The 24,575-nt window shown below is 40.9% G+C and overlaps 1 protein-coding gene across 1 annotated transcript; it reads right to left on the reverse strand.

Annotated features, from left to right (window-relative positions):
• Positions 1-7,402: 7,402 nt before the first annotated feature.
• On the reverse strand, positions 7,403-23,397 carry LOC115773702 (serine/threonine-protein kinase 38-like). Its single transcript, XM_030720578.1, has 14 exons — positions 22,904-23,397; positions 15,427-15,566; positions 14,823-14,874; positions 14,612-14,734; positions 14,421-14,504; positions 14,203-14,326; positions 13,927-14,081; positions 13,714-13,816; positions 13,488-13,549; positions 13,280-13,397; positions 12,707-12,830; positions 12,146-12,241; positions 11,960-12,051; positions 7,403-11,232 (listed from the first exon to the last, which is right to left on the reverse strand). The coding sequence occupies exons 2-14, from the start codon at positions 15,558-15,560 to the stop codon at positions 11,108-11,110; spliced, it is 1,392 nt and encodes a 463-aa protein (XP_030576438.1). The 5' UTR covers positions 15,561-15,566; positions 22,904-23,397; the 3' UTR covers positions 7,403-11,107.
• Between the last annotated feature and the right edge of the window lie 1,178 nt (positions 23,398-24,575).

Consider the following 24,575-nt stretch of genomic DNA (forward strand, 5'->3'; position numbering starts at 1 on the left):
GAAAATTTAATCATCTCATAAGTTTTCAAATCATACGTTTTATCATCTCATACCGGACTTTGCACGGTGTGAAAACGGGTGTTTTCGTGCACGGCAGTGGTACTGACTTGAATTTCCCATCGCACACCTTAAAGGTGCAAACTGTCTGGCAGGAAGTGGCTGGTCTGACGGGAAACGTGGGATGACGCTGTGACGGCGCTAATAAACGACCTTTCATTCATGCAGCCGGCCTTGGCTTGATAGGACCGGTGAGAGATTGGCAACCCCGGTGCATCGCACGTTTTGATGACCTGAAAAGTACCGAGCGCGCGTCACCGATCTGACTTCGCTCCTCTCTCGCTTTCCTCCAAACAGAGCTGCCATAGGAAAGATGTCTCACTCTGTACTTTTTTTCCTGGTACCAGCGCAGTCACATTCAGGGGGTATCCAGGGCACGCAAAGAACTACACGGGATTAAACCAAGGTGTGAAATAATGCAGATACGCAGGAGGGCCTTGTTCGAGTTTGTATCAGATATTTTTAAGACACAAAAATTATCTGTGTTGTTTTACTCTTACTCTTATTATTAAATTTAATATTCAGACATAGGCTATATGTAGCTGTATCAGCCACAACATACTGCTCTGGCCATTTGGGGCATGGACACAGGACCTCTGGAGATGACCTCTGGTTTCTGGCACCAGGATATTGGAGTGGGAGCCTCTGTGGACCAGGGTTATCCCAGTGCATCCTATGGGTCTAGGGATTTAGACCCCACTTGCTCTGCATTTGTTGTATTTCTCAAACCTTTCCTGGGTAGTTTTGCAGTGACTTTATTACTGGGGTTGGGGGGTACTGCTGTTGGGTAGTGCCCTTTCCATGGGGTGGGGGGTGTCACTGTTACCCACTTCACCCATCTGTGATTTTATTGTTGGAATGTGTTACCATTTTAAATCCTGACCGGGTTGGCTAACACTGGGGAAAATTTGTGTAATTTGGGGATTTTGTTGAGCCACCTTCCTCATATCCCTGTTTCATAGTACCTTAAATAAATCTGTTTTGTTTGTTTTTTAAGAGAAAACAAAACTGTGTTAAATATAAAACTCTAATTCTAATGTCATAATTTCCCCTAATTTAAGATTTGAAAAAACTCAAAGTGCTTCATTATCTCTGATATCGACGATCTTCGGCTCTCACCTACATAGTGTAATTCGAGACCTTCGCACGAGACTTTACGTAAGGGGGGAGACTGCACGTGCGAGAGAAAAACGTGTTGACCTATATATTATATAACTGGACGGTCACGTGTCGCTTGGCTCGTTAACCCATTTAAAGGCCGTCAGCAGAGAAAGTAGTGTCCCCGTGCACTTTAGCCACCCGGAAACACCGTAAGTGGACAGGAAACACCTCAAAATGTCTGTGATAATACACAGAGCAGACGTTTATAGACAGTTTTTTTTTTTTTATAGACGTTTAAGTAAGTTTTTATAGCCCAGTTTGTATTAAGAGGTTCTGTGCCATCATGAGCAAGCAGGTGAGTTTTTCAGTTATGTGACTTTATTTGTACTGGACTCACTCTTGTCACACGTGTAAACCAATATGAGGCATAAAGGTTTGTTTTCACCCCTGGGTGTGCATGTTTTTGGGTGCGGCGATTTGTGCTCCATGTTTAACATGGACTATTTGTGCCTTTGGCTCTTGGCTTGTTATCCCCCTTCTGTGTGAGTACACGCATTTTTTCCCACTAGTTTTGCATTTGGCTAGGGTCAGTGTCTGCTGATAGCATGAGGTGATACCTGAACCCTACAGAGGTTGCACAGGTAGTCCACCTCCTCCAGGATGGCACACCAATACGTGTCACTCATAGGCGTAGGAACTGGGGGGGACGTGCCCCCCCCAATATTGGAGACAGGCACATTTGTCCCACCTCAGAGTATTTACGGATCTGTCAGGTTTCCAATATCTGCCCCCCCCAATAGTAAACTCATTCCTACGCCCTTGATGTCACTGACAAAAGGTTTGCTGTGTCTCCCAGGACAGTCTCGAGAGCATGGAGGAGATTCCAGGAGACAGGTAGTCAGTCCAGGAGAGCTGGACAGGGCTGAAGAAGGTCCTTAACTCATCAGGAGGAGTGGTGTCTGCTCGAGGAACAGGATGAGCACTGCCAGAGCTACAAATGACCTCCAGTAGCCGCTAGTGTGACTGTCTCAGACCAAACAATCAGAAACAGACACCTGTCCCCCCTGTTTGCGTCTGTTTTTGTATTTCTCTTGGATGGGTGTTCTGGAATGCAAATTTCATTATATGTTTTCATTATATGTTTACATATATATGACAATAAAGTCTTCTTGATTCTTGATTCTGAGGGCCCGACATCCTCTAGTGGGTCCTGTGCTCACTGCCTGGCACCGTGAAGCCCGATTGGCATTCGCCATAGAATATCAGAATTGGCACCCTGAGCTTTTAACAGATGAGAGCAGGTTCACCCTGAGCACATGTGACAGCCATGAAAGGGTCTGGAGAAGCTGTGGAGAACATGCCTGTGATATAGTTCCTGATGCTGTCAGGCATGCATACAAGCACATGGAGGCCTTACAAACTACCGAGTATCATTTTGAGTTACTGCAGTGAAATTTCAGCAAAATGTTCCAGCCTGCTGCATCATTTTATCACTTTGATTTTCAGTCTTTGAATTCAGCCTCTGTAGGTTGGTTATTTTAATTTCCAAACAATGTGGCATCCTTTCATTCCTAACACATTACCCAGTTCAAATCAGTGTAGCAGGATTTTTTCCCCCATTGAAATCTGATGTGTTTTAAGAATGTTCATTTATTTTATTTGTGTGTGTTTATATTTATATATATATATATATATATATATATATATATACAGTGGTGTGAAAAAGTGTTTGCCCCCTGCCTCATTTCCTGTTTTTTTGCATGTTTGTCACACTTAAGTGTTTTGGAACATCAAACCAATTTAAACAATAGTCAAGGACAACACAAGTAAACACAAAATGCAAGTTGTAAATGAAGGTGTTTATTAGTAAAGGTGAAAAAAAATCCAAACCATCATGGCCCTGTGTGAAAAAGTGATTGCCCCCCTTGTTAAAACATACTATAACTGTGGTTTTTCACACCTGAGTTCAATTTCCCTAGCCACACCTAGGCCTGATTATTGCCACACCTGTTCCCAATCAAGACATCACTTAAATAGGAGCTGCCTGACACAGTAAGGTCCACCAGAAGATCCTTGAAAGCTACACATCATGCCGAGATCCAAAGAAATTCAGGAGCAATTGAGAAAGAAAGTAATTGAGATCTATCAGTCTGGAAAGGGTTATAAAGCCATTTCCAAAGCTTTGGGAATCCAGCGAACCACAGTGAGAGCCATTATCCACAAATGGCGAAGACATGGAACAGTGGTGAACCTTCCCAGGAGTGGCCGGCCGCCCAAAATTACCCCAAGGATGCAGCGACGACTCATCCAAGAGGTCACAAAAGACCCCACAACAACGTCCAAAGAACTGCAGGCCTCACTTGCCTCAGTTAAGGTCAGCGTTCATGCCTCCACCATCAGAAAAAGACTGAGCAAAAATGGCCTGCATGGCAGAGTTCCAAGAAGAAAACCACTGCTGAGCAAAAAGAACATTAAAGCTCGTCTCAATTTTTCCAAAACGCATCTTGATGATCCCCAAGACTTTTGGGACAACATTCTGTGGACCGATGAGACAAAAGTGGAACTCTTTGGAAGGTGTGTGTCCCATTACATCTGGCGTAAAAGGAACACTGCATTTCAGAAAAAGAACATTATACCAACAGTAAAATACGGTGGTGGTAGTGTGATGGTCTGGGGCTGTTTTGCTGCGTCAGGACCTGGAAGACTTGCTGTGATAAATGGAACTATGAATTCTGCTGTCTACCAAGAGATCCTGAGGGAGAATGTCAGACCATCTGTTCGTGTTCTCAAGCTTAAACGTACTTGGGTTCTGCAGCAGGACAATGATCCTAAACACACCAGCAAGTCCACCACTGAATGGCTGAAGAAAAACAAAATGAAGACTTTGGAGTGGCCTAGCCAAAGTCCTGACCTGAATCCTATTGAGATGTTGTGGTATGAACTTAAAAAGGCTGTTCATGCTCGAAAACCCTCTAATGTAACTGAATTGGGACAATTCTGCAAAGATGAGTGGGCCAAAATTCCTCCAGAACGCTGTAAAAGCCTCATTGCAAGTTATCGCAGACGCTTGGTTGCAGTTGTTGCTGCTAAGGGTGGCCCAACCAGTTATTAGGTTTAGGGGGCAATCACTTTTTCACACAGGGCCATGATGGTTTGGATTTTTTTTCACCTTTACTAATAAACACCTTCATTTACAACTTGCATTTTGTGTTTACTTGTGTTGTCCTTGACTATTGTTTAAATTGGTTTGATGTTCCGAAACACTTAAGTGTGACAAACATGCAAAAAAACAGGAAATGAGGCAGGGGGCAAACACTTTTTCACACCACTGTATATATATATAATACTCAATGTGTTGGTAGAATTCTTCCTTTGTTGTAACAATTCTTAGAATTCTTAGAAACACACACACACACACATATATATATATATATATATATATAAAATTAGGGCTGGGACTTTAACGCGTTAATTTCGATTAATTAATTACGGGGAAATTAACGAATTAAAAATTTTAACGCACTTTGCACCGTGGAACGTTTCTCAGTGCACGAGTTCCCGGCATACAGATTATATCGACGCACAATGTCCAAATTCAGGGGCCGCATCCTGCGAAGGACCCGGCCCACGTCCTTCAGAGCCCACGAAGACCGCAAAGGGAGGACGTGAGCAGCTAGCCTTCATATCAGCATCACCTGTCCTCACCTCTGCGTAGGTCATATCGCCTAGCAACCGTGAGTGTGAAGCACAGCTGTGTAAAAGCAGCTGTTAAACAGAGAATCAACTTTTTCTCCTTTTTGTGGTTTAATTTTAAGTCTTTTATTGAAAATAAGCTGTTAAAACAAGCATAACACATTTCAACATCAAGGAATACAGCTGAGAGAATGATTAATTTTCAACTATATTAAGTGAGACATTAATGTTGAATAAAACTATCCAGTTATGATGCTTAACTTTAATGTCAGGTGTTTGCTTATCACAGGAGCACTTCCACCCTTCATTGGTCTGTGTAGTAGACTGGTGGGAAAATAAACAAAATTTTGAAGTTTAAGCTTATGTATATTGATTCATTCATCAACCAAACTTAAATTAATATTTCTCATGTCAAATATTGAAATGCGATTAAAATGCAATTAATTTCGATTAATTAATTACAAAGCTTGTAATTAATTCGATTAATTTTTTTTAATCGAGTCCCACCCCTAATATATATATATATAAACACACAAAAATAAAATAACTGCATATATATATATATATATATATATATATATATATATATATATATATATATATATAAAAACAACCTTAACAGGCCAAATATAAATGCCGTAACAGTGCTTTGGTAAGGACTCACTAACGTCTGAATAAGGCTGTGACTACAAAGGTTTTGCCATCTTATTCAGTTCAACAGTCAGCAAATTAAAGGATGTGTAAATTAAAATATAAGTATTTTCAACTTTCAAATTCAATTAAAAAAATTAAAAGTGAAAAAATATCAAGCAGCTCCTCAATGGGTAGACAACTATGGATGCATGATAATAACTGGGTCATGACTCGGCGATATCACCCCTGCATCAGGTGCTTTTACGAGAACTCAGTGGTTGTGAGCAGTAACCTGATTTCTTCATGGACACCAGGAACCCGGTTTCTTAAGCGGGGTAAGGGATTATAGAAGAACCCAGTTACCACAACTGTGTTTTTGCAGCGGGGAAAAAGGTGAATTGTTGACCCGGCTTGGAACAAGTGCAAAAGTGTTCAAGAGTCAGGCAGGAAAAATGTCACAGTGAAAGCAGTGCAGTGGGATGGCTGAAGACATCTGTATCATTGGCTGTAACATAAAATTATTAACACTACTATTAAGCAAGCCTTAGTACTTAATACACCTTCTCTGGATACAGAAGCATTTCCACCTTCATCAGAAAGCCAAAAGATAAATGTTTTTCTTTCAACAAATATACACTCACCGGCAGCTGAACAGCTCTTAGGTACAGCTGTTCAACTGCTCATTAACAAAAATATCTAATCAGCCAATCATATGGCAGCAACTTGGTGAAAACAGCCTGCTGAAGTTCAAACCGAGCATCAGAATGGGGGAAGAAAGGTGATTTAAGTGACTTTGAACGTGGCATGGTTGTTGGTGCCAGACGGGCTGATGTGAGTGTTTCAGAAACTGCTGATCTGCTGGGATCTGATAATAAAAAGAAAATAACCAGTGAGCAGCAGTTCTCTGGGTGAAAATGCCTTGTTGTCGTCAGAGGAGAATCAACAGACTGCTCCGAGCTGATAGGAAGGCAACATTAACTCAAATATCCACAAAGTATCCAGAGTTCAGGCTGCTGCTGGTGGTATAATGGTGTGAGGGATAGTTTCTTGACACCGTTTGGGCCTCTTACTACCAACTGAGCATCGTTTAAACACCACCGCCTATTGTTCCTGACCCCTCCACAGTCAGCAGATCTCAATCCATCAGAGCACTTTTGGGATGCGGAGGAAACGGGAGATTCTCATCATGGATGTGCAGCTGACAAATCTGCATCAACTGTGTGATGCTGTCATGTCACTATGGACCAAAATCTGAGGAATGTTTCACCTGTTGCACCTTGTCGTATCAGTGCCACGAAGAATTAAGGCAGTTCAGACAGCAATAAATAATAAATAATTAATTAAAGCAGTTCAAAAAGCAACCAGATACTCTCAAGATGTACCTAATAAAATGGCCAGTGAATGTATACAGTAGCTATAAGCCAAAGCACTCATTCATAAGAGTCTGATCAGTAAGGAAAAGGTGCTACAAGAGCTCCCTCTAGAGGTGACATTTAATCATAGCAGAAAGGTGCAGCACTGAACAGAGAGGGGATTACAACATGCTGTACGACGAAGTGATCATTCAGTTTAACAGTGACTGAAGGTCAACTGACTTTTTAAGAGCTTAGTCATTACCATTTTAATACCAATAAAATAATAAAAATAATAAACAGTGCCAAACACTAATTTGCTCAGTTTTCTACATTTCAACTTTAAACCAACATTCTTCCAGGTGTATATATAAACCCTTCAAGAGCTTCAGTTACAGTTTACAGACCAGTTTGACTACTGATCGTCCGTTGTGCAGTGACGTGCTCAGTGCTGCCAAAGTGCTTGACACATTATATTGCACCTTTTTTGCATACCTTTTGGTCAAAGGTACTTAAGAGCCCCCCCGCCCCAACATTAAAGAAACCTTAAGACATGAAGTGTTTAATTTTTATTATTTTAAGCATTTTATCAACATAAAAACTCAATGACGTGAATGAATATATTAATGAGCATTTCCTCTTTAACTCCACACAGTTGCCTTCAAGTGTCCACAACAATATGTACACATCATTACACAAAATATCTCACAATGTAGTATTGGCCTGTGGAAAGTAATCTGAAAACCTTAACTTGCCTCATCGAGGGGAAATTCCATAGTACTTGCCACATTACTCGGATTTCTAAAACTGGATTCTTAATCTTTCAGCCTTTATTTTTATGTCAGTGTTTTGTTTTTGTCTTAGTTAATGCTTAATATATTTCGGCAACAATGATGTGCCCAACACTGAGGCTGAGTCATTAGGCTGGTTTGGTCCATCAGAAATGAACTGTCTGGTTTAATAAGTAATAAAAGTGAAGCACTTCCTGAAGTCTACCTCATGAAAAAGTCAATAATTCAACTCCCTTTAGATAAAGTGACACAGTAATGGATTTCAAGTCATAATGCATATCGAGAGAATTGTATAGATACCAAATACGAGATTTACCCTCAATTTTCATCTACTTTTCATGAAGACAAAAAAAAAAAAAAAAAAAATCTATTACAAAACAGAGTTAAGACACTGAACACCAGAAAGGATCTACTTAATAAAAACAGCATTTTTGTCACTCACACAGTCGCACACTCTCAGACAAGCTTTCCATAAACAAGCTTTACTGTTTGGCTGTGAAACCAGATGCTCTGAGTGCAGCACTCGGGCTTTGATACCCAGGTTATGTCAGCGCATTAGAGTGAATGTGCAGCAGTGGCTACCAGCAAACACAACCCCCACCACCCACACCACCTCCAATGCACATGTCCTGCTCTGGACCTCCAGTAGGGCCACAGCCTCCTGTAACCAGGTCTTAGACCCATACGTGTCAATTATAAAAACAGCCAATAGACTTGTTTATGTGATATGATGCAGACTGCTTGGTTTGTGTTTCAAGGCAACCATTAAAGGGGCACTCCACTAATTTTAAACATCAAAGGGAGCATTACTCTCCCTGCGGGGACAGGAGCATATGTCTGAAAACGTGACCCAGGTTATGTGAGATTATTATGAATTATGAACAGAGAAACTGCGTGACAAATAGGCGGTGCAGAGTTTGGAAGACGAGCGTTAGGAGATGGAAAAAAGCTGCATTATAGGATATGTCGGGTTCATACATTTAGCACAGGATACCCTCAGAATACCCTGGCATCTGCTGGGTCTTTGCTTTAAGCTTCGCTATTTTACAAGGTGTAATACCCCTTTACACTTTAGATCAAACAAATAACATAAAAATCACCCTTTTTCAGTATACTGAATATGATCAATAAATCCAATTCATCAGCCTCTTAATGAAAAACATGAAAATAACAGAAAAACGTGAATGCATTTGGCCTCAAATCATCACATTTTCAGCAGGACTAGATTGATGAGTGAAGGTTAAGGAGGAACAAAAGGTATAAAGGTATTATAATGATATTTGTCAGATCAGTTGTAGACACTGTCTCTATCAGTCCTAATTTAGATGATTTATCCCCCACACGCTCACTTTCTCACATGTATACAAATAGAAATGGCAATTTATTCCAAAACAGAGTTTACCCCCCCCAAAAAGGTAGTTTTAAGTTGAGTGCAGTAAGCGACAGCTACATGTGAATCTGTGATGATCAGAGCTCTTTGGTAAGCATTTTTAGCACTGAGCCTACTCCCAGCTCTGAGCAGACATGAAGCTTAGATGGTTTGCTGAGAAAGACGGGCCTCAAGGTTGCTGTTCACCATAAACGTTTTCCTTTCCTAGACATTAAACACATTCTTATTCGAAATTTCAAAATAAATAAAAAAAAAAAAAAAAAAAAAAAGCAGGAACTTGAACACACAGAGATCCACTGTCTTATCTACAACTTTCATTCTTACTTGACAAAGACACACTGCTGTTTTCCATGACACGTTATATTTTATAAGCCTCCTGTTTTATTATCTAAGCTATAAAACTCCTGTTTTCTGTACTCCTATTGTTTCTTTGCTGCTGTATCACCTCACTTATCACCCTGCAGACGCGTCACCACTGACATCAGTGCACACCGGCTTTAAAGAGGCTTCCTCCTGCTTCCCTTTCCCTTTTCAGTGAAAACAGTTACATTTTAGCGAATGCCTTCTTATTGGTCTCACCTGTATATCAGGTTAAATATTTATCAGCTGGATCAAAAGGCACTTTGCATGTTTTGCCCGTCTAAGAAAGAAGCGATTGGGCCGTGGGCTGATCAGAATTATATCAAGTACTTTAGCACTGACCTGACCAAAACTCTGCAAGGGAAGGGAAACGCTCAGCAGTTAGTTTGGCAATGCGAAAGGACGACACGCCGCAGTAAAGGATGTCAAGCACAGAGTAAACTGCATCTCACAGTTTTCTGGCAACAAGCTGTTGTTCTGTGAGAAAAGCAGCTGTGCTGAGGCAGTTTCCCCCACTGAGCTGCCACAAAGTCACCATGTTTCACTAGCATGAGGGTTAAAGGATGGGTCCAGCATGATCTGAGGTTTTTGCTCATTTGTTTTAGATTTTCTCTCCTTTTGTTGCTGCTGTTTTGGGTCAGTCGGTCTGAAACGGTGGATAAAAACAGCTAAAGGCTAACATATAGGTAGTGAATGCAGAGTCACTTTTTTTTAATACATCTATAAATATTTTGTTACACTTTAGGTGTAAGAATCAGTGGAGCTGTGTGCTAACATCAGAACACTACACCCATCCAGTCGTTGTTGGGTCAAGCTGGTGGACTAAGCAGCTATCCCTAAAGCAGCACAGCTAGCTTTGCTAAAAATGTATCATCAAGCTTAGCCTTCAACTGAAGACCCATACACATAGGTGGTGCTGTAAGCCTGGGCAGAGTTAAAATTTTGATGCCAACCCAGCTTTAAATGGGATCCATTACCACTTTGCTAACAAGAACATGCATCTGCATTAGCTCCAGTAGTTACGGCTGTTTCCACCTCTTTTTATACAAGTCAAGCCAAAACACAAACCAAAGAAAGATGCTTCTGCTAACTACAAAGACTTTTGTGTTTACAATTTGATGGCTGCTATAATGTCAGTGAATATAACTCTTAAATATAACCCTTAAATTCACTGTGCAAAGTGAGCAAAAACACTTGAAATCACGCTGGAACCTTATAGCAGACTATTGGCTACAACAAGTGAGGGGTTCCTGTTCTTATCGATCATCCAGAGTTTGTCTACAGTGTATAGAGCAATAACCTAATTTAGCCACCAGTGTAAAAACTAACAATGTGGAAAAAGTTGGAGCAGTCATTTGTATTCAAGCCTTGTTCTCACCATTAAAAACAAAACAAAAAAGAAACAAATCATCTCCAGAAGCAATATGCTGCTGAACATGCAGATATGCTGATTTAGTGTCCTAGTTAGTGAGCTGGCCTGAGAGCTATGGCTAAAGACGGCACGTGTATATAATATTAACAACCGAGGTAATGCGGTAATGCTCCTTAATTTCTGAGCTCTTGGCTTTCTTGCCGCAGCTGAGCAGACCTAAATAACTTGTGATGAGGGTTAAATTTAGACTGAGAAGCTGGCGGTGCAGCCTTCAGCACCAGCGGGGCTCCAGGGCCCGACCCTGTGTCCGTAAACGTCTGTATTTTTCTCCACTGCGCCCTCCTCCCGTTTGAGGGTGTCAGGCCTTCCCTGCCTTCATGTATGTGGGGATGGTGCCTCGCTGAGTCAGGCCCTCAAAGCGTTTGTAGGTGTAGTTGAGGAAGACCCAGTCCTTTGATTTGAAGTCTGGCTCCGTTGCATTGGCTATTCATAAAAAAAAAAACAAACAAACAACAAAAGCAGTTTACCACTTGGGGGCACCACAGACTATTAAATAATAACCCCCTACACATATCATAAGTCATTATAATATTAAAGGTAACTTATTATGCTCATTTCCAGCTATTTCTATTTGTCAATCTATTAGAGTAGCTTTGTGTGATTCACAGTTCAAAATAATTCATTCATCTTATACCGAGCATTAGTGCAGCCCCAGTCTGTCTGTCAGGTCAGTAATGTGACTGGGTATAAAAGAGCATCTTTATCACAGTTGTCACATTATAAGGCCTTCACTACAGGCCTGAGGTACTTTTAACAATGTTGTTTTTACTGTAGATTACACAGGTTTTTTTATCCTGTTGCTGTAATATGGTAATTTCCCAATAAAGTAAAATATGAATAAAATAATCATGAATAAAATGCAGGTTTATGAGACTTGCAAATCACTACATTTTATTCTTATTTTACAGTATCAGCTTTTCTGGAACTGAGCTTGTATATGACAGGAAATACAGAACAGTGTGACAGGTGCCCTTTCTTAGAACTTAGATAAATAACAAGAAGTTAAATTTAGCTTGTTTTCAGTGCTGTAACTTCTGCTTTTGTTGACTGTTGTCATGACTCATCCGTGGTTTGTCATGCTCTGTCTGAATCTGACCTCATGCTAGTGTTTCTGCTCAGGATTTTCAGAAAAATATTTCAGAAAACTAACCTGGCTGAAGGATGTCCGATTCAGGGAAGTCATCAAAGTTTGAGGTGTCGTCGATACTCTTGATTTCAATGGAGATGGCGGCCGGCCTCTCCCTGTGGAGAATCATTAACAGGCATAAGAAAAATCAGATGTTTCATTTTCCTGAAGGGGTTGCATTCATAAGCAGCAGATTTGGTTTTTTTGTACCTGATGTGCTCCCAATCCACCGACTCAAAGAACAAGTGGCTCTTGATCTCGTCCACGCTCACAGCTCCGATCCTGTTCTCAGCATCTGTGCAAAACCTAAAACACAGCAGTTTGTTTTGGTTTTTTTGGAATACCCACCTGCGTCCAAGGTGCAATAAGAAAAGGCTCAGGTCTAAAGAAGTTAAAACTCCAGCAGCACTTGTAGCATAAAGAACAACTTTATTGTTTAAGCAACAAATTTTATACTGCAAGTGTTGTTGAAGCTTTAAACTCTCACAACCTGAAACACACCTGCAGGAAATTGACAAGAAAAGTGTTTAGTCAGTTTTTCCACACTAATAACCTGGACTGAGGAAATGGCAACATGTTTTGTATCCAACCTTCAAGTGAGATTAGGAAATCTGAGCTTCAGCGACAGAAGTCATGCATTTATTAGCTTCTAATTATCATCACAGCTGACCAGAGTCAACTGCAGTGATATCAAAGAAAGAAAAGCAGCACATTTGATAAGTTGGAGTTTCTCCTCAGAGAATGAAGTCTGCTGAAACAGCCAGTGTATACCTTAATATCAAGTCTTTGGCTCTCTCTGAGATGGGGACTTCAGGTGGGAAGACGAGCGTTTCTTTCCAGTTCATAACCTTCCTGTACGTCTCCTGTGGCGTCTCTGAGCAGAAGGGTGGATAACCTGAAAAGAACCAACAAGCATATTAAAACACTGGTGGCAGGAGCAATTCTACCTGCAGCAGCTGATATCAATGACTCTGACAGGGTAACCTGACCTAGTTAATGACTGTCTGGCAAATAACTGTGTCCATTGGGTATTTTAATTTATATCTATTTGATTGCTGTAGAGCATGAAAGAGCCTTTGAAATATTAACCCACCAACAGCTATTTTTCACAGCAACTTTTTTTTTTTCACTGCATTTTCCCAAAAGAAAAAGTTCCAGATACTGCATTTTTCCCCATTGACAGCAGATGTTTTTAACAAATGCTTTTCTGTATTAATGCCATCCACTCACAGATACGGTCACCATAAAAAAAAAAAAAAAAAAGTATTTGTGTGCATATAATACTTCAAATCACTTCATTAAAATCACTCTATTCCCTGCCCTCTCTGCACATGTCCTACTTACCAATGAGCATCTCATACATAATCACACCCAGAGACCACCAGTCACACAGTTTGTTGTAACCCGTCTGCATGAACACTTCTGGAGCGATGTAGTCTGGCGTTCCCACTGTGGAATAAGCCTGAAAGTGACACCGAAGTTTTAGTGAGACGTGAAGGTTTTAGTTAGAAATATACAGTAGAGAAATTCCATAAATTCAACCAGGAAATACCAGCTGTCTCCGGTTCTTCTTCCAGGTTTCTGCTTTCCTCTTGGAGTTCATATTTTGAAAGGCTGAAGGATAGAAAAAAAATTATTATATGTAAGGTTTTTGTCTCTGAAACAACTCAGAGTCATCAAGGATTGTATTTTGGTGAAAGTTGTTACTTATACTCAGTAACATGCATTTTTTGGCACTGCTATTTTAATTTCCTGAGGATATTATGTTTGTGACTCACAGAAGTCACTGGGCGGGTTGTGCGTAAGGTTCCTGTAAAATTCGGTGCGATGAGCCTTCTTCAGTCCTGTACACAGTCCAAAATCTGACAGTTTCACATGTCCCTGCGAGCAAATAAGCATTTGACTAAGAAATCTACTCGACACGCATTAGAAATCTGGATGTTTCTCTCTGTGAATCTGCACGTCTCTGTTTTCTGTGTTTTTGTTCTTACTCTGGAGTCCAGCAGCAGGTTGTCCGGTTTGATGTCTCTGTGGATGAAGCCCAGCTGGTGGATGGAGTCGATGGCCAGTACGGTCTCTGCGATGTAGAATTGAGTAGCCTCTTCAGACAGCGTGTCCTTCTTCATCAGCAGCGTCATCATGTCGCCTGGCAAAAGGGTCAGAGGTCAACAATGTCTCTCTCAGCATAGTTAATATTTGAGATCCCAACAGCAGGTGACCTGCGATGACAGGGTCACTGTGGTCTGTGGACTTTTATCAGTACAAACCTCCAGGCAGGAACTCCATAATGAGGTAGAGGTTTCTCTTGTCCTGAAAGCTGTAGAACATCTTGACCACCCAGGCACCATCCGCCTCCACTAGAATATCCCTTTCTGCCCGGATGTGAGCGACCTACAGGGAAAGATGGATAAAGCATCCTGAATGCAGCAGCAGTAGGAGTATGCCTTATTATCCTGGAGAACTCTAATACAGGCAAACACTTTACCTGTTCTTTCTCCAGCATGTCTGCTTTTCTCAAAATCTTCATGGCATAAATGTGACCTGTGTCCTTCTTCTGTACCAAACGCACCTGAAGGAGACAGCATTAGTCAAAATCACGAGGAAAACCCTTCTGTTTACAGTCCCACACTCCTCGAGGCCTTGATTTGACAGCCTTTTTTTGTTTTTGAAACGTACCTCTCCAAAAGCACCTCGTCCAATCACCTTTAGGGACTCAAAGTCATCCAAACCGAGTCGCGTCCTCTTCAGTCGTAAAAACTCTGTCTCCTTCCGGGCATGCTGGGAGCGCCGCATTACTTTCTGTAAAACACCCAGAGATATGTGAAGAAGTCCAAGAAAGAGAAGCTGAACATTTTGATACATGTTAACTAAAATGCAAACTCTGTACCTCCTCATCTGGTAAACCCTCTTCCTCCATAGCCTTCTCCAGTTTCTTCTGCCTAAGAATAAAAACAAACAGCACGTTCATTTAACAACATAAATAATGCAAATAAAAGTTCCTCATGATATACAAATTACAGTTCAGGGGGGTGGGTGTGGTGGTGGTGGTGGGTGTGGGTGTGGTGGTGGTGGTGGTGGGGTGGCCTTGAACATGTCAAATCTTGAAAATGAATCCCCTCACAGTTTATGTAGGGGTGGGAACAGGTGGCCCAGCTGTCTTACAGGAGCCAATGAAGCATGAAACCTGGACAAAAGCTCAGCTCTCAGGTGACGTGGGAACAGAAGTGGTCAGATTTCCTCTGTTGTGTTCACACCTAAGGTGAAACATCTCTGCATTGTTACCTTTTCCAGTGGTAGTTGGAGTGACACTTGATGTGTGCATAACCTAAGCATTAACAGGTATGATGCCTAGGTAATAAAAGAATAAAAACACTTTTTTTTCTTACAGCTTCTGTGGCTCTAGGAGTTGAGTTGAAATCTTCAAGAAACAAAGTGCTACACAATGCAGGTTGGAAAGAAAATGCATCTCATTAGCACTCATGCTGTTTTACCTCATCTCCCGCTCCTCGTGCTGGGTGAGCAGAGTGCTGTAGAAATTTTCCAATGTCAGCTTGGCCACTGTCACCCTCTCTCGGGTGTGGTTGCTCATGGGAAGGGCAGCTGCAGTCCCTCCCGTCATGGCCATACTATCCTGCAAGGCAACAAAAACAACGAAGAACAAGGATCAGACTGTGTACATAGATCCGCTGATGTGTGGAAGTATCTGTACTATGCAGTCCATGCTAATGTGAACTCTGCTGCTGGCTCGCCAAAGATATGGACAGGTATGTGCAACCTCAATAGTGTCACTTCAGTTATCACTCTGCTGCAAGGTAGGAGCTTCACTAACAGGAAGTAAGCTCAGGGGAGGTTTAAAATATCATTGGGAAAAGGCCACACCCATAAATTCTTTGTAGGTGCTTTTTTAAAAAAAATAAATAGACAATGGACAACCAAGACAAAGCAACACACTGAACAACAAACAACTCTTCCCATTCTACACATGGCAATCCACATCCCAGCAAGAATCATCAATTCAACAGTGCAAAACAAGCTTTCTGACAGACTCACTGCAAGATCCAAATCTTCCACATCATTTCAAAAAAGGTTATTAATGTCTGCTCATTGTTCTCTAGGATACAAAGCAAGTAGGAACAGCTTTGCGTCCGGTGGAATTTCTTTTGAAACTGTCACTCCCAGACTGCTTCCCAGAATTATTATGGTCTTCCACACAGTCAAACACAGCAATATGATAAGCTGTCATGCTCAGTTAGTGGATGTGTCTGCTATATTTTTAATAACAATTTAGCTTCACAGGAGTTACATATATCTGAGGCTTTGAGTTGTTTTCCATTCCTCTGCTCAGATTTCACTTTCCTTTGTTGCATGCATGATGCATTCAGCTTGTAAAATAACTGTCAGATGATTACAATCTAAGCAGATTATCAAACCTACACTCTTCCTATCCCGTTAGCAAATTGTGTTGTATTTTGCATGGCCATGACAATGTTTCCACCTCAAACTGCAGCGCTCAGGTAACGATGAGGGTGTGGACACACCTGTATTTACATCTGAGGTATGAATGCACATATTGTGTGGAGAGTGATCACACACCACCATGACTGTCACAGCAGCATTACCATAAAAGTACTACACTACATGAATACATATATAGGAAAAAAGTAGCATCATTTCTGAGGAAGAAGGTCTCTGCTTTTGAGCAAACAAAAAGGCCTAATATCAAAATAGAGCCTGACCACAGTGAGTCAGTATTTTTAGTATCCACATATGTGCAAAATACCCCCCCCCACACACACATAACCTAATGCAGAAAATGATGGTTGAGGTAATTTAAAAATAGCGTTGAGACACAGTTTGTGCAGAGCACAATCATTTACTACAGTATCATCACTACTGCAGCATCTGCAGCAGAGCAGCATCACAGCTGACTGGATAAGGTGTCAGTGCCCCCGTTGTTTAACATTTGGAATATAATATATGCACATATTAGGGCTGCCTCACACCACTGTTTCATGTCCAATACAGACACTGTGACCTTGAGTATTGACCAAGCTTTAACAACTAAGATGTTACATGTGTCTGCACACGTTTTTCCAAGCTTCATCTGTTATCCGTGAGAGATTAGTCCAATATCATTTGGTCACTATTTAAAAAAAAAAAAAAAGATATATTTTTAAAACCTCTGAGACAATGACAGGAACATTCACGGACCGTTATCAAATTAGCTGTTATGCCCGTGATAATGTAAACAATATACAACAGGAAGTCCATAAACAGGGTAATCAAAGCAGTGTGTCCACATTGGTGCTGTATGCTAGCATAAAAGAGGAAAACCTTTTAGCATGAGTGTTGCATTTAGTGTCAAAACAATTAACTATGGTGAACAGCAGTAATAAAGACACTGTATAAACATTTTACTATCAAAAATGTACAAATATCTGTGGCTACACTTTCACAATTTTCTACATAACTTCAACCTACTTCTTGCTTCTTGTCACCTGCCACAGATGCCACTATCATATACTGGTAATTAGCTCATTTTCACACCTTTCAGCCAAGGTAATTTATCAGTGCAGCTCCAGCAGCAGTGCACTTCACAGAGAAAGTAGGAGTCTCCACTAATGCCTTAACTGTTCCAAACCTTTATGTGCACACTAATGTTGTAAAAGTGATGATGTGTATCCATGTCAATAAATTCAGCTCTGGACCATTCAGACTGACAGGAGATGCCCGAGTCTGATCCCTGGTACCAAAATATTCTTATGACCCCAGAACAGGGACAGGGAATCATCTCCACAGACCTATCACAGCATGCCTTATCATATCAAACTGTCAGCCTATAAACAAGAGCAAACAAAGGAGGAGGACTAACAGATCCTGGAAGCATACTCTGCTGAGGTGAAAACAAGAAAGTACATCATTTATTTGCAAGGACTCTGCACCGCAGAGGAGCAGCGTAGTCTTAAGTCCAGATGAAAGAGCTTGAAAATATATATTTAACTATTTAGAGGTTGAGGCCACTATTAGAAAGGTTGTTTAAATAAAATCAAAAAGAAAAAACTATTATGCAAAAGAGCACAAGAAAAAGTGAGAAAGAGGTTTCATTGTCTCCTGCTAAATTAATAGAGTACAAACATATATATAAAAAGACTTAACCTATTATGTAACAAAGTGAGTAAGAAGGAAAGCGGAAGAAGGGGGATGTGTATATCATCAAAACATTTTAGCCGTACGCTATCAGAAAGGTATGAATGGGCTTGATTAGCTCACAAAGAGATAAAACAGCCCTGCAGTTCAGAGATAGGACCCGTGTTTCGTCTAGTCACCGGTGCTTTTCCCGTTTTGGCCCCAACAATCCCACAACAACAAGACATTTCCTGACTTCTGAGAAAAATCCTGCATCACTGCCCAAACTGGGAAAAACAAAAAGAAAACTGGACCAGTTGCAAATAATGGTTTCTAAGTTTCTAAGTGAGTTCGGTGCTGATTTACCTGCACACAACACACACTGGAAGCTCAGCTCACCTACTGAACAACAACCCTGCACAAGCACAAAACAGCACGGGCACTTTTTACAATTCTTGTGTTTACGTGGGCATCATGTGGTGCAACTTTAAGATAGTCTCTTTCAGCTATGGCTGGAACAATATGCACTCTACCTACAAAGGCAGCTTTCATAAAAAAAAAACAAAAGTGGAAACCACACCACCTCAAAGACACACACCACATCGTCACAGGGACAGGTGTTCTTTTGTGGTTAGAAACTACTAATTTCAGTCACTCACTCTGGTACACAAGTGCACAGTTTGATTTCTGTGTTGCTGCAGCTAATTTTTCAGTTACTGACTACGAATTTGTGATTTTGGTGACCGCCTCATTAATAGCATCACTTTGTGGATCCACATATTAGAAGTGGATTTAAAAGAAAGTGTACAAATTACATAAACCTACCTATCTTCAACTTTACAACACTTTACTGACATGATAACACCACTCTGGAGAGAAAGGATACCACATGAGCTGAATGAAAGCAGAGGCTATCATAGGCCAATTATTTAAATTCATGTACTGGAGGGGTCACATTGGCTACATGTGGTCAAAGTGTCTACCCAAATGTCATGAAATCAAAAAATGTTGCTGTGCTACAACTATGCACCACTGCCTTAAATAATATTCTGATATGTAACCATAATCATAAGAAAACAAACTGCCAGTATTATTATGAGCTGTTCCAGTACATTACAGTGCACTGCATCTCTGGAGGTGGTTTGTTCAAGTGGTGTTGCAATAACTCAGCAGAAGTTGTTGCTCAATTGCTTTTTCAAAGAAAAAGAAGTGGTAAACTAATATAAAAGCATGTTTTACCCACCATCTTTTAGTGATGGGACAATTAATAATAATAACAATAATCTGTACACATTATAGTACAAGCTTCAGGCAGGACAGGCATGAAAAGTTTAGTTCAGTATGGTCATTTTGCATGGGACCTTCCAATTGTGTAATTAAATAATGTTCAAATGGTTTTGGGTGAAAGCGAGCCGTGTGTGTGTGTGTGTGTGTGTGTGTGTGTGTGTGTGTGTGTGTGTGTGTGTGTGTGTGTGTGTGTGTGTGTGTGTGTGTGTGTTCACATAATCTTTTAAAGGAGACAAGTGTTTTTTTTTTCCCCCTGAGGCATTTGAGAGTGACGGATGATGAGCTCAAAAAAAAATGCTGAAAATGCTAAACCACCCCCTCCACACACTGAAACCTTTCAGAGAACTGTTACAGTCAGGCACTGTTGGCGATACTGCAAGCTGCGTGACTGTACGAAGAAATGTCAGTGTTGGTTAGCAAATGATAATATGCTTCGTGTTTTGAAAGTGTAGGGAAATGTAGGCCACGAGCACTGACGTGCAGATATTTATCCTGAGCCTCCAGAGCCCCTCAAGCCCCCCCATAATGTGTGCGCAGGATAAATATTTTATGCTTGAAGAAAATTAACTAAAAGTTGGTACGTAGTGTTCCAGTAGACAGGTGATTGTCTAGAGAGGAAAGAATTTTTGCATCTACTGTGTCATAAAGAGTTGTTCAGTATGCAAAGCAAATGGTGTCTCCCACATACAGACTTTATTTGGGCGGGCTGCTCAGAAGCATCACTGGTTGATTTTTAGCTTTTCATGCATCTGAGAAAATAAGCCTACTGACTTCACATTGGACAGTCCCCTCAGTCTTATTTTGACAGTTCAGTCACTCTTAACCAGACCCTGGAGCAGGTGGAGAGATGGCTCATTGGACGATCGGCTGAGCCCACCACTGAGGCTGCAGAGCGGAACGAGGAACGAGGCCTGCTGCGGTTCAAGCAAGTGAAGGTGGAGTTCGTCCATGAGACCCACAGTAGAGGCAGCCTTCTTTACTGTTTATTGTCACAAAGTAATGCGGTATTTTTGTAACATATTTAACAAAGCTGTGCCTGCTTTTGCACACATAAACACAACCTGATTCTGTGGTAAACACCAGTCTGTACGGGCAGCAAACATTTCACTGTATGTACGACTGAAGTCATTAGAGAGAAGGATATGAACTTAAAGTAAATTAGCTTGTGCACATAAGTTTGCTTGCACACAAAACAAGTTATTTATACTAAATAAATAAAAGATAAGGATAAAAGATATCCTCGGGGATTTCATATTATACTGAGTATTCTAACACAGTTTTCCATTTATTATTATTATCACCACAACTATTATTAATTTTGCCTAACATAAAGACTGTGCAAACCTCTACTACGGGCTGGGAATATCAAGGTGTCATCATTAAGGTGGCTTGATTATTGTGCTGACAGGAAAAGCACCAGTGTTAGTAATAAGCCAGCACGCACAATACCAGTATACCAGTATGCCGTGCTACTGGAATACAGCTGAACTGATTAAATAACCCTGAGAACAGTCACCAAGTCTATTCAGTTCTTTTATTTAGTTTGAAGATTGAGTTGTGAACTGTTAACAATTAGTTTTTAGTCAGCTTAGAAAAAAATGTCACATAGTTAATCTAAACTGGATAACCTGTTATCACATAGAAAGGACATGACTGCAATAACATGTGTTTTTCATAATGTGACATGTCAGACTATGAAAAAGTACTTATGATGTGCTGTACACATTTGTGCCATTGCCCTCATGGAAGGTTTTTTTTTTTAATTTGCTGGTTTTCCCAAGACAGTGGAAAAAGTAGCATCATTTAAACAGTTAGATCACATCTCAGCCAGCCAGGCCTTAGCTCTGCCTAAAGGGGATTCAGCTGGCTTGAAGTTAACCAGATCCACCCCACAGTTAAACAAACACGGCTGCACAACTCAGGCACTTATAAGGAAGGCATTACCAACTCAGGCTTGCTATTTAGAACCTTAAGAATGCAGCCTAAAACAGGCCACCAGAACTGAAATACACCAGTGGCTCCAGTAAAGCATCCAGTCCTAAAGAAAGATAGAATCCTGCCAAAGGAAAAATCATGTTTACCCAGTTCAAACAGACATTTCTGTCTATCAAGCAGCCATATTTTTTTTTTGTTTTTTAAATGCACAGAGTTCTGTTAAAGCTAACAGAGTCATTCCCACTGTTCATCAACAGTGCTCAGGTCACCAGAAGGACTTTGGGGCAAATAGGAGGTGATGGAGCAGTCTGGGGCATTTTACTCCAGCTGGAGTAAAATTGAGTGATCTGAAAGCGGGCACACTGATTGGTGTGGATAAAATGGGGTGGCTGTAGCTCAGGAGGTAGAGTAGGTCATCTACTAATCAGAAGGTTGCTGGTCAAATCCCTGGCTGTGCCAGTCTGCATGCCAAAGTATCCTTGGGCAAGATACTGAACCCTGAGTTGCATCCATCAGAGTGTAAATGTTAGAGAGCACTTAGGCATAGAAACAAGTGCTTGTGTCCATTTACATTTACCAGCAATGGCAAACTAAACAAAGAACAGTCTATTAATTTTACACAAAATTAGCAACATATATATGGCATTTCTTACACTTAATTAATAATGCGTTGTTAATAGCTGCAGGTTGTTTGAGCAAATTTTCCTGTACTAAGAAAGAAAGCATTTCTTAATGAAATCCTGAGATCTGTGGATCTCAGATCTATATAAACCAGAGCCACACAACCAGCAGCAACATGAAACAGCTATGACCCAGATGGCCCACTGAACCCAACCTGGCAAACGCTGAGCTGAGAGACTAAATGCTGCATATGGCTATGGGGAAATACTTGGAAATTTTACTTTGGAATGACAGAAGAATCAGGGCAGAGGAAGCTCGGTGTAATTTTTTCCCCCACCCTGTAAAGGTGGATTTCTTGGTCTGGTGTGAAAAATTCTCTCAGTTCCACATAGACACACTCCACCCTTCAAGTGACTGGACAGGAAAACCCTTTCCCTCCTGAATGAAAGGACTCAGTCATGATGCCTGAGAGATGACGAGGGTGCACACATCACACACTAAAACATATGTTCCCCTTAACATCCTGCTTATTTAAAGCTAAACAGCCAAGAGCGCGTTAAAAAGTCACTAAAAAACCTACAGTAATAGGAATTTAAAATGTATAAAGAGCATTTATCCCAAGTATATTCTTTCCAATTCAATCCGCGAGAAAGAAAAGTAATTTAGTCTTACAAGTGAATAAAATGTATGTGCGGTGTTTGGTTTATTGTGTAAAACACATCCTGTGTACCTGCATGTGGCGTTAAACCGGTTACCGGTATGTACACACATACACGTTTGTCTCAGCTCACCTACACTGACGCCACCGCTGCACGCCTCATACCGGGGATAATATTCACCGTTCAAATACATGTAAGTTTAATTAATGCGAGGCCGTTTATGTATTCATGCTGTGTGAGCTCGCCATTTGCGTCTGTGTGGCGGGTTCAACTATATATTAATACAGTCAATCCAGACAGCATGAAAATGCTGTATTTTGAAGAAATATTTTTCACTTACCTCCGTGTCCTGCTCCAGAGTCAACTATTGGCTTGCCGCCAGCCCACGACCCAGGTGAAGAAATTAAATGTGTTATATCGCTCCTGCCTAATATTTAGGCAGATAAATTTAAGCTAGAGGCTCCGGTTATTGGCTACCCTCTTAGAGGAACCTATGAGGCTACCCGTTAAACATCGCTGATATTAACGCCAAATCATAACAAAAGACCTCTGACGAGGAAATACTTCAAGCCGGAATAATTTGAAAATATTTTACTGTCTTCATATGTGCCCGCCGAGCCCCCCAAAACCGCCGTCGCCCCGGTCTTTATCGCTACAATATATAAAATAAGCTCCGCTCCTTCCTGAGACCATCGGGCTCATCTGACGTTCTGGCAACGCAACGCCGTAGCACTTGATTGACGCTACCGCCAACCAGTCAACGATGACGAAAAGGATCCAGGTTTTCCTTGGCCCAATCATACGTCCCATGTTCACAAGATCGACAGCTGAATTGGTCAATAAGGGCATCCAATCCGCCCCGCAAGAGTTAGAGGGGTCCAAGGCGCAAGTTCAGTTAGCAAAGCATTTGCGGCTATGAGGAATACACTGTAGCTACTGCAGTTGTAATCTTTGTTACATAATTTTATTGGTTGTGATTAGCGCAAATCCTTGCTAAAAATAAAGAATATTATTGTGATAATTTTTAAGAATTAAATGGTTGGTTGCTGTAAAATGTTCTTCATATTGATTAGGAAATGCTGTATGAACAAGAGGGTATGAAAGGTCACTAAAAGGTCACATTGATGATCAGTACACAAACAGCAGGTTGTTGACCAAGAAGCTACATGTATATGTTACTGCTATACAATATAAAAGGAAAACCACATGGATATTTTATTGGACTACGTTTATCGAGTAGCAATAAACGAGACAGAACATAAAGTATGATAAGATAAAAGTGTCAGACACAGGTGTAACACTTTCTATTAAGGTGAGATCTTTTGCCATAACAGTTCAGAATGATTACACCAAATAGGTTAAAAAGTGGTCATTGTTTATACTCGCAATCTATATGACGTGTCCACATTGCACATTTTCAAAAGGGAACTGAGTTGTTTCCTCAGCATTTGACTGCAGTAATGCCATCAAAGGTGCTTAGAAATATCTTCACCCTATCTGGACTCTTTCATTTCCTTGTAGATTATGTATCCCAAAGGTCTATAGGACAAAGAACAGGCGTACACAGGGAAAAGCTACTGTAATTACATGTGAAAGAGAAGGCAGATGACAGGACCTTAACACAGCAAAGTTTTGTAGAGTGGAAGGTGAAGAGTCCCTGTCATAAATCTCCTTATTGGGACGGGTTAAGTGCTTTTACCGTTAGGACCATGATGTCAATGTGCAGACAGGCGGGTGGGTCCCGTTAACACGTCTGGGTGTGGCGACCAGCAGACAAGGCTGTTTTTATATTTTTCACATCAATGGGGCCCACTGAGCTGTGACACAGCACCTATATTTAGATTTGTGCTATAAACTCTCTGGCCTGCAGCCTGTGTTTTGCAGTCTGAAGTGGATTCAGTCACATTTTTAGCAAAATCAAGACTGCGCTGCATGACTTATGAAACTATTTTAGCTGCAGCTGTGACTTTAAATGATTGATTTTTTTCCCCTCCTTAGAAAGTTTTTAATCA

The sequence above is a fragment of the Archocentrus centrarchus genome, chromosome 23, assembly GCF_007364275.1.
Source record: "Archocentrus centrarchus isolate MPI-CPG fArcCen1 chromosome 23, fArcCen1, whole genome shotgun sequence".
NCBI classification, from domain to species: domain Eukaryota; kingdom Metazoa; phylum Chordata; class Actinopteri; order Cichliformes; family Cichlidae; genus Archocentrus; species Archocentrus centrarchus.